The 11,048-nt window shown below is 44.3% G+C and overlaps 1 protein-coding gene and 1 long non-coding RNA gene across 2 annotated transcripts in view; one reads left to right on the forward strand and one right to left on the reverse strand.

Moving 5' to 3' along the window:
- CNTRL (centriolin) overlaps positions 1-10,557 on the forward strand; it is an 89,503-nt gene extending 78,946 nt beyond the window's left edge. The window contains 10 exon segments of the mRNA XM_047699376.1: positions 684-757; positions 1,906-2,094; positions 2,713-2,938; positions 4,398-4,603; positions 5,755-5,943; positions 6,465-6,737; positions 6,901-6,963; positions 8,171-8,377; positions 9,598-9,680; positions 10,135-10,557. Coding sequence (XP_047555332.1) covers positions 684-757; positions 1,906-2,094; positions 2,713-2,938; positions 4,398-4,603; positions 5,755-5,943; positions 6,465-6,737; positions 6,901-6,963; positions 8,171-8,377; positions 9,598-9,680; positions 10,135-10,264 — 1,640 coding nt within the window. The 3' untranslated portion in view covers positions 10,265-10,557.
- On the reverse strand, positions 1,460-10,182 carry LOC125083241 (uncharacterized). The gene is made up of 2 exons (XR_007122218.1): positions 10,045-10,182; positions 1,460-1,721 (listed from the first exon to the last, which is right to left on the reverse strand). It is a non-coding gene; the product is annotated as an uncharacterized LOC125083241 (long non-coding RNA).
- Positions 10,558-11,048: the final 491 nt, after the last annotated feature.

Raw genomic sequence — 11,048 nt, forward strand, 5'->3', positions numbered from 1 at the left:
TCCTTGGGGTGTGTGTGTGTGTGTGTGTGTGTGTGTGTGTAGTTTTAAAACAAAAAAGAAAGATGCAGATAATACCTTTATTATCAAAACTTTGTTAAACATCCATGATTAGAAATTACAAAATAAGTCTAGCTAACAACGTACTTGTACTTGTTAAGCACTTACTGTGTCTCAGACATGATTCAAGTGTTTTATATGCATTTCATTTAATCCTTGTAACATTTTTATGATAGAAACTCTTTCACCCATTTACAGATGAGAAAATGTAAGCTTAGTTTTCTGTGATTTCCTCAAGGTCATAGAGCTAGCAAGTGACAAAGCCAGCACACATATAAAATCTATTCCCAAATTATCTCCCTTTAAGACTGTACCAAATTTACATTTCTCCCAGCAATGTAGAAGGTATTCATTTTTAAACCATGCACGTTGTCAACACTAGGTATTAACTATACATTTTTTTATTATGAGGTTTTGAACATGTAAATCTAAAAACCTGAGCTCCAAGCCCAGATATAGGTTGTGCGTATTAACTCATTCTTTTGACCTTTTGATAAGTAAATGCATAGCCATACACTTAACAGAAATGAGTTTATATTCACTTCCACTCTACTTTTTTGGGGGCTGATGGGAATTGGGGAAATGCATACAAGTATATTTATATTATGTAAATGTTATTACTGTAGAAAAACGAGAAGCAGTAAACTCACTACAGAAGGAACTAGCGGATGTCCAAGACCATTTGAACCTAGCAAAACAGGTAAGTTTAACAAATGTAATCTTCTAGTAGTATTCTGAAGGTATGCAGACAATTGGTTAAAATAAAAGACAAATCAAGTAAGTTGGTTCCTTTTCATACCAGCGGGTCCCATAGGGCCATTTTTAAGACACAAACATATATACACAAAACATTTGGTGCAGAGCAGTGATTTTCTCATTTATTTTCAAAGTTTTACTCAAAGATAATAAGGAAGATGGTGGCTAGACCAGAGCCTAAAACCCTCAGCCAGCCCCTTTGGGGGCTTCAGGCACCAGATGGACCATCTCTTACTCATGGCACAGATAAGGCCTGCACAGCCTGGCTCAGATTTGGTTAATCTGAGCAGCAGGGTAACTGCCAATTTCAGAGTACCTGGGCCTCCATCTGGTCAGATGTTCAGTAAAGCTGATTCTTGACCCTTCTACGTTGGATAGTCTTAAAGATAATTGTTGTCCTATGAGAATAGAGCAAGAGTTTCGGTTTCAGAGAACCTCAAGCAAGTTCTGGGCCTCAGTTTCCACTATGTAAACTAGGGGTTGGATTGGACATCTGATTTCTTCTGTCTTTAGTAATCTGTTTCTAAGATGTATAAAACTTGAAGTATTCCATCTTTAAAAAATTCTTACACAGTAGCCTCTGAGTATTTTCTGTGTTGTTAAAAATACAAGAAATTTCTAAAAAAAAAAAACAATAAATTTCTCAAAAAAATTTAATTTGGATTCGTTGCATAAATAAGAAATTATTTTCTGAGCATTTCAACCCACATAAATATTTCAAATAGTAACAAAACCATGACTTTAGGTTTATTTTCAATGAGAATTAAGCTTAGTCACAGCTCTCCTTAATCTTCTTAGCAATCTTGTGAGGTGGGTGTTGTTTATTCCCACCTCGTGTGATGAAGCAGCTAAAGTTCAGAAGAACTGGGTCTCTTAGGTTATTACATCTTCTGTCATCTTCTTAGACACTAAAAAGAGGAAAGCTGATGATTAAATTGCGTCCTGGGTGCCTTAAATAAGTTTGTTGAGAGAATAAATGATGTGGGACTTTCATGTTTATTTTGTCAGACTTGCTGGATCTCAGGAAGGGCACTCGCCAGCCCTAGGGCAGATGGCTTTGTTAGTAGTTTCCATTTGTTCTTTCACATAAAGGACGTGCTTCACACCACCCAGCGTAAGGACGCACTGCTCAGTGAACAGACCAGGCTCGAGAAGGATATCGCTGAATGGATGAAGAAGACTGAAGAATGCCGGAAAGAAGGGGAGACAAAGCAGCAACAGCTTCAAGAGCTTCGGAACGAGATTGAAGAAGACAAGGCTAAGCTAGCCCAGCAAGAAATGGTACTACACATTTATGATTTTACAGAAAAAACACTTTGTCACTTGGGTGAGCTTTTCCCGGCTGAAGCTGTGAAGGATCGCCCATAGGACTAGTTCCCTTTAACCGCCCTGTGTAACCAGGAGGATTTTACACCAGCGTTTTGCTCTCTCTGTATTAATATTTGGACCATTAAGACCACAGAACACGAGTCCTGTAAAGAATCTTGCTGGGGGCACCTGGGTGGCTCAGTGGGTTGAGGCCTCTGCCTTCGGCTCGGGTCGTGGTCCCCGGGGTCCTGGGATCGAGCCCCGCAACGGGCTCTCTGCTCGGCGGGGAGCCTGCTTCCTCCTCTCTCTCTGCCTACTTGTGATTTCTGTCTGTCAAATAAATAAATAAAATCTTAAAAAAAAAAAAAAAAATCTTGCTGGCCCCATGCCACCGGCTGTGTGAATCCTTTCCTCGCGTGGTGGCCAATAGTTTTCCAGTCCCAGCACGATCACCTCTGTAAAGGGAACTCACTGTCTCTCACGGGCTGTTTCCTACTTTCTCTGGAGCTGGAACCTGGCTAGTGTCTGTGAAGGTTCCCTCATCTGGGATCAGTGTATTTGTTATATTATGACTTTTTGTTCTCTATTAAGATGTTTCAGAGACTCCAGAAAGAGCGAGAATGTGAAGAAAAAAAGTTAGAAGCCAGTAAAGTGGCTCTGAAGGAGCAGCAGCAGCAGCTGGAAAGGGAGTTGGGCGAGCAGAAAGGCAAGCTGGACCAGGTGCTCTCAAAGCTGCTCTTGGCTGAGGAGCGTGTGAGGACCTTGCAGGAAGAGGAGAGGAGCAGCGAGACCCTGGAGAAAACGCTCTCCCAGACCAGTATGTGTTCCCAAACATGGCGCTTTGGGAGGGGGGCGGCACTGATTGTCTGGTGTGTAGAGGAGACCCAGAGCCCGGCCACGGCCCAGAAGGGGTCAGGAGGTGCATAGTGGCAAGGAGATGCCCCGCTGGATCCTGCTAGCCCCAGGAGAGGTGACAACAGGCTCAGAGACACAGGGCATTTGTCTTTATGGAGATGGGAGTTGATCCAGAGACTGTGTGGTCGTTTTATTTGACCATACTGCCTACTTCAAGAATGGTGCCTCAAGGCAGAGAGATGTTAAGGCAAAGAAGTTCCAGAAGGCACTCTGAAGGCTTTCTATGAAGTACGCTGTTTTGAGCTTTGGAAATGATGACACATTTCATCTCACCAATCAAAAAACGATTATCAACAGTTCTACTTGTGTCCAAATTTGTCATAGTGAATGGTGCCAAAACACAGGTATTTGCTTTTGGGTCTGTTTGCGCTCTCTTGAGCCATGTATCAATGACAATGACATGGAAATCCAGGATAAATGATAGTTCCCACAACAATAAGTGATTTTTTTCTTTCTTGGGCTTCAGGGTTTAACAATGGTCAGAAAATGTTCTCTGGTGAACTTGGTGAAAGGGTTATTACTCCTTCCTCCCCAACTCTCGATTACATCCAGACCAGCCACTTCTTTATTTTCTTTTTTCTTTTAAAGATTTTATTTATTTGAGAGAGAGACAGCACAAGCAGAGGGAGAAGCAGGCTCCCTGCTGAGCAGGTAGCCCCATACGGGACTCGACCCCAGGACTCTGGGATCATGACCTGAAGGCAGACGCTTAACCGAATGAGCCACCCAGGTGCCCTAGACCAGCCATTTCATTGTGAAAACGAAACTTAACTAACATATGTGCTGAGTCTGACCACACCTGACATATGAAAGTGAAATCTGGACAGGGTGTTACTCCAAAGTGTAGGTAGAAAAATCTATTTTAACTGTCATTGTTCTTTGCAAGCATTATTTATTGAGTACTTAATGTGCACTATACATTTGCATATAAGATTCCCATGGAACACCAGGAAGTAGGCACCTCCTGTATAAAATAGGGCTCATGCCACTCCAGATCCCGTGTTGTTTCCACCACGCTGCCTCCCGTGAAGGAAAAGTATGTGTGCACTCCCTTTATTAAAACCCGGGTTTATAAGAAGCACTTCAGCCGTCTATTTCCATGTCTCCTGCCCCTCAGGATTGCTGTTTGTTCTCACTGGTCCCTGATAAAGGGTAGACACTAGCTGTCTATCACTTTGGAATCCAACTCTCTAGGGCCCAGTTTTGTCAGGAGGCACCTTCGTTAGGGCATTTACCTGGGCCTCTGATGTGGGTCGGGGGGATTCGGAAGATCCAGTGATGCCTAAAGTGGGTGGCATGTCCCTACCTGCCCATAGCTGGACCAGGGCCTCCGGCTAAACTACTAAAAATGCTCATTTCAGAACGGCAGCTTTCAGAACGGGAACAGCAGTTACTGGAAAAGTCAAGTGAGCTGCAAGCTCTCCAGAAAGAGACAGACTCTATGAGAGCAGACTTCAGCCTCTTACGGAACCAGTTCTTGACAGAAAGAAAGAAAGCTGAGAAGCAGGTTGCCAGCCTGAAGGAAGCTCTGAAGATCCAGCGGAGCCAGCTGGAGAAGAACCTTCTGGTGAGTACCCACTGCCCTGGCAGCTCATGAGGAAGCACCACATTTACATTTTTAGACTAAAACGCTGCTTCAGTGTGGAGAAAACAAACTACCTGGCAGCCCAGTTCCTAACTCAACTGTTTTTTGTGTATTGATGTACAGTGTGATCTTGAAGCTGATAGTGGGCTGTAGCCCTCGAGGAGCCGAACAGACAGTGTCAACACGAAGCAGAGAGCACTCTCAGCAAGGAGCCTCTGCTCACACCTCCACTGACAGGGGCGGCAGCAATCTGGGGGGGGAAAGGCTTAACATGTTTGCCCATCTGCAGTCACTGCTCACAGATTTTTCTCATCCTCATCATTTAATTTTCCTAAAACCAAGGAGCTCAGTCTGCCATGCTTTTATCCCTGAAATCTATTTAGGATAAAATTTGGGGAGGTGAGGGGCGTCCAAATGGCTCAGTCATTAGGCGGCTGCCTTCAGCTCAAGTCATGATCCCAGGGTTCTGGGACTGAGCCCGGCACTGAGCTCCCTACTTGGCGGGAGGCCTGCTTCTCCCTCTCCCACTCCCCACTGCTTGTGTTCCCTCTCTCACTGTTTTTCTCTGTCAAATAAATAAAAGTCTTTTTTTAAAAATGGGGTGGGGAGGGGTACTCTAAGTCCAGTGGTCTATTTTGGGTGGAGGCAGATGGGCCGTGGTAGAGTCTGTCACAGGAATGGATTTTCTAACACCCTTTGGAGGAGCTGATGGATGTGAATGGGTGTGTGTTTCCCAGAGGGTGGGAAATGGGTGTTTCCCAGAGGGTGACACGCTTACCACTAGTGATCAGCAGCATGACTGTAAAGATAACATGGAGGTGTCTAGGTTTTCATCTTCCGGGTAACTCTGTGAGGATGGCTATTGTTCCTGTTGCAGTAATGGAGGCTCAGGAAAGGAAAGGAACATATTATCAAAGGTAATGTTGCAGAGCTAGGATTCAGACTTTGGGCTAACAGACTCTGACCACCTATGTACTATAGCTCTACCACAGCCTCTAAAGGCCGGTAGTGTTATCCCCACGTTACAGCTAGAACCCCAATGGGAAATGGAGTTACAGAGCTAGTGAGTGTGTGAGCCAGCAGTGCACAGCTCCGTGTGCCAGAGCCCAGCCTTGTCCTTCCTCCTGCACTAGGAGCAAAAGCAGGAGAACAGCTGCATGCAGAAGGAGATGGCGACAATTGAACAGGTGGCCCAGGACAACCACGAGCGGGCCAGACGCCTGATGAAGGAGCTCAACCAGATGCAACATGAGTACACGGAGCTCAAGAAACAGGTGTGTGCTCAGGAGCCCCTGCTGGCCGCCCGGAGCAGAGAAGGCCTGGTAGACATGCTCACTCCCCACTGGTCACAGTTTTTGTTTCTTAAGTAGCTCTTTTAATAGGAGTATTTCCTTTTGGAAATTAGGAAAGCTGATTATAAGAATGTCCTTTAAATCAAATCTGTTTTTCTAGTCTTATAATTTAGAAATGCACCTCTATAAGAGAAAAGCATTTGTTCAAAATGTACTTTTAAAATCCCCTTTAAGTTCAGCATCTTAAATGTTTTTGAAAGAAAAATAGCAGTTCTTCAGCATGAAATTGTATCATGTTCCAAAGAGCTGTGTTGAAATGTTAGATTTTATGCCAGAAACAAGTCTAGAAGACCCAAATGCCTAGGAAGGAAGAAATGACCCAGCAGAAGCCTCTGATACCCTGTGGTGTAACCAGGCTCAGAGCAGTTCACACTTAGACTGGGAGAGTCTAATCCTACGTGGAAAGTTCCATGAGTACATGACACATCAAGCAGCTCAATTCCAAGTAGGTCCCAAACGTTACCCACCCGTATCTGACTCTCACTCTTCAGATGACAAGCCAGAAAGATCTGGAGAGAAGACAGATGGAAATCAGTGACGCAATGCGAACACTTAAATCTGAGGTGAAAGATGAAATCAGAACAAGCCTGAGGAATCTCAACCAGTTTCTCCCAGAACTACCAGCAGATCTGGAGGCTATTTTGGAAAGGAATGAAAACCTAGAAGGAGGGTTAGAAAGCTTAAAAGAGAACTTCCCGTTCACTGTGAGTGAGAGACCATCACCTTTTGAAGAAAAATTGAATTTTTCCCAGACTCACATAATGGTAAGTATATATCCTGCTGCTCTCTGGGCTTTGTTAGAAGATAGTTTGTTCCCACCTCCCCCCAGATAAGCTGAAAAATATATGCGGAACTTGGGGAAGGCGGGAGGAGGGAAAGGCTAGCAATGTTTGGGGACTCTGATGTTTCCCTCTCCCTCCGAAAAAGGATGAACACTGGCGTGGAGAAGCACTCCGAGAGAGACTGCGTCACCGCGAAGATCGACTCAAGGTTGCCTGTTAAAACAGTACAGTATGAGATGGTTGGCATGTTGAGGACAGTGGGCAATTGCTTATCACCACATACTGCTGCCATTCCCTCTGTTACGGCATGAGCAGCTTTCTAGATTACGTGGCGGAAGCTTAGAGAAGTTGGCATCACACAGTAAGTGGTAGGGGTTAGCATTCAAACCATGAATTGTGGAGTTAAGCCCAGTGTTCTGGGTAATGCTTCTTTGCCTCAGCTAAAACTGACAGAACCTAAGGACCTGGGACAGAAAACAGAGATACAGTGATAAACAAGAGGCTCATAGACCAGTGATTGGGGGAAAGATAGGCTTTGGGTGTCAGACAGAAAGTTGTTTGGCTCAGAACATGTGGAGTCTGGAGGCCTGTGAGACATCCAGGGCCGATCTCTCCATAGGCAGCTTTCAGAGAGTCTAGGATTTAGCGATCAGCATTGACCTAAAGATTTGGGGGTTAAGAGTACAGGTGGGAGTTGGAAAAATGAGAAGTAGAATGAGAGGGCAGAATGTGTTTGGAGAAAGGCTCCATACACAGCATGAACCAGGAGGGAGCCATGCACTGTGTTCAGGGAGTGGAGGTCCTTGACGTCCAAAAGCCTCGAGCCACATGTGGCTACTTAAATGTAAATGAATTCTGTTAGGTTAAAAATCCTTCAGTTGCCACAGTTTTAGTGACTTGATAGCCACACGTGGCTGCTATATTAGACAGCACAGATACAGACATTCTCATCATCATAGAAAGTTCTATTGGACAGAACTGCTGTAGACTTGGAGAGAATCCTTTGAAAGAAACAGCAGGGGGGCAAGCCAGAAAGTGGCGTGGGGTTGAAGACTGAATGCACTGTGAGAGGCACTGAAGATACCAGTCTTCTGCTAAGTCTGGGCAGGAAAGGGAGAGAAGGAATCATACTTTAATGGGGAGGCCAGGGATGCAGAAATCCGAAGTATTGTTGTAAGGGAGAGAACTGAGCAGAAGGCCCAGTTAATGACAGCACAGCATGGTACAAGTTCTACGCACAGAGAGAAGCCACCAGCACCTTCTACATTTATATATATTTTTTTAGGACAAAGGCATTTTCAGCAGCCATTCCTACTTTATGATAATCAGATCGGCCCATCAAGTGTTAAGCATGAGGAAGCTGTGGAGTACATTTCTTCTGTGTAAAACCCTAAATTTTACCGTAATGCTTTCAGGCCCAGCTTCGACACTGTATGTCCAAGCAAGCAGAAGTGTTAATTAAGGGGAAGCGGCAGACAGAGGGCACATTACACAGCTTGAGAAGACAAGTGGATGCTTTAGGGGAATTGGTCACCAGCACTTCTAGAGACTCCACGTCATCACCTGGTCTGTCTCAGTTGGAATCTTCCCTAGCCGAGGACTCTCAACCTGGACCAAGCCAGGTAAGAGTATGTGCTGTTGTAAACATGAGAAGTCCCTGAAAGCTTTGGGGTCCCTAATCTATACAGTGGAGACTCAGAAGGCCACAGGTGCCACCTTCAGGTCTCTGGAAAACTTGTCTTAAGACAGATTTGCTTTCAAAACTGGTCCCTAGGAAAATTGAAATGGGTTGGTTGGTAGACCTAGGAGGAGGACAAGGTGATGGCTTAGGGAATGGCCTGAAATTGGAGGCTGGGTGAGCCGTCAGGGATATAGGGAAATTCTCCTGATGATCTCCATTGCTGGATTTCCTTGTTCTCTACTCCATCCGTAGAGCATTTAGGCTGTGCGGCTGGCAGAAGTCCTAGATTAGTCTGTCCGTCTCCCTGCATCTCAGGAAAGGATGCCTGGCTGTGCCTTCTATTCCTCCTCAGCAAAAGTTTGAACTCGGACCTCTTAGTACAGGGTCTCTACAACCCCTAAAGTTCACAGAGCCTTTCTGTGTGAGACCCTGAGAAGGTTAACGTTTAGGAGGAGCATGAAATAGACTCATGGAATCAGTCATTAGTGACCCAGAGATATATAATAGCTACCATTTTTGAGTGTGTGTACTAATAAGCACTTTACATATGGTAGTCTTTGTATCCTAGGAGGTAGAAGTATGCCTTTACTAGATGAAGAAATTGTGTAAAATGAAAAATGTCACAGCAGAAGATGAAACCAGGACTTCGGGGCTCATCTGTCACTATCCCAGAGCAGTATAGTGTATAGCTGAGCCACAAGGAACGTTGAGAAAGAGCTGCCTCTTTTGTAGGCACACAGCTCAGCAGCAGCAGAACCAAGATTTGAATGTGATTACCTTAAAACCTTCTATGGTGGGACCAAATCAGGCAAAGGCCAAAACTATCATGAACCTCAGGGCAGGTCTTATTAGTATCAGGAGGCACTGAGTATTGCAAAGAAGGTGGGTTTAGAGATGAGATAGCCCAGAGTCGTGGAAGATGAGTACATGGGGATTTGGGTGCCAGGTTTAGTTATCAGCTTGGGGTGACAGCCCGAAGAGTTCAGGCACTCCGGATGCAGGAGAATAATGGTGGTGTTAGAGACGCAGCAGGTAGGGGGAGGACTGCTAGAATTCTTTTGGAGTCTGGGGTCATAATCCAGGTTTAAGAGATGAAAGCCTAAACTAGGTTGGAGTTAGGGGCTGGCCTCTGAGCTGTGTTTTCATCTCCCTTCTTTTCAGAGCTCCTTCCAAGTTCTACAAGGTCCGTCACAATTACTAGACATTACCGCACTTGACGCCATCCCCAGCTTCCTGCTTGCAGGGTACATGTTACAGAGTTCTCTTAACTCCACTTTCAGTTGGAACATCCTGAATTCTAGCTTATCTTACAGTCCAGTAGATTTTTTACCTTTTTTTTTTTTTTTTTTTTAAGATTTATTTGACAGAGGTCACAAGTAGGCAGAGAGGCAGGCACAAGAGAGAGGAGGAAGCAGGCTCCCTGCTGAGCAGACAGCCTGATACGGGCGGGGCTCGATCCCAGGACCCTGGGATCATGACCCAAGCAGAAGGCAGAGGCTTTAACTCACTGAGCCACCCAGGTGCCCCTTAATTTTACTCTTAAATAATTTTGTACAGTGGTTCATCTCAAAGTATTTTTCCAAAGAGATACTCAAATACGTATTTTACCTGTTAGCCATCACGAGCTGTCACTTAGTTCTGTTCATTGAAGACTTGTTTTTACTGTTCCAAGAAGGCATCCTCTTTGTGTTTCTGCAGGAAAAGAACTGCTCAGCCGGGTGAGGAAATCTCAGAGGAAATCCCTTCTCTACTACCTCACGGTGAACTGGAAGGCCGCTTGGTTTTGCTCCAGATGCGGGGGAACTCCAACACTGCACTTCCACTGTAGCTTAGCTCACATGCTGTGAACGCTGGGGTTTCTGTAAATCACATGTACATATGCGAAGAGTTGTATACAGTTTAAACCTGGATGGCTGGGGGGTTTGTTTTTTTTTTAGCTTTGAAATGTATTGCCATAAAACCAGTGATTGTAATTGTAAATTTGAGGCTACAAACTGGTTAAAATCTATAGCTACAAAGAAAAAGAATGTACTCAAGCCCTTCATTTATAGTGTCAAATTTTATTTTTGGATTTTGCTTAAAATCTATTTTCATATGAAAATAAAAGATAAAATAGTCTGTCATCTGACTTTACATTTCATAGATCTACGGTAAAGCCATCCAACGTTTACCTTCGTTCCAAGAGAACAGCAATTTCCAAATGGCTCTCCATCTTTGGCCCGGAGATTGAAGTTTGTTGTACCTGTCAATGAACATACACCACATGGAAATATCGTTTATAAAACTACGCTACCTGAGGTGCTTTTCCTCAACCAAAAATATTCTTTGATGGAAAATTAGCAGAATCTGACCCAGTGGTAAAATCAAATTGTGTTTGACTTTTAAATCTTTGAACTACTGTAATTAATGGCTCCGCTTCAAGATCTCCAAATACATTATTTCTCTAAAAACAATAGCAACTGTCACAAAAGACCATGTGGCAGTAGACTTCTTCTCATGGCTAAGGGGAAGTATGAAACTACATGTTACAGGTTTTAAAATACTCCCAAGTCCTGTTTTCTAGGCCCGCAGACAGCTTATGAACCATAACCATACAGTATGGTGTGGTGCAA

The sequence above is a fragment of the Lutra lutra genome, chromosome 13 (genome assembly GCF_902655055.1).
Source record: "Lutra lutra chromosome 13, mLutLut1.2, whole genome shotgun sequence".
NCBI classification, from domain to species: domain Eukaryota; kingdom Metazoa; phylum Chordata; class Mammalia; order Carnivora; family Mustelidae; genus Lutra; species Lutra lutra.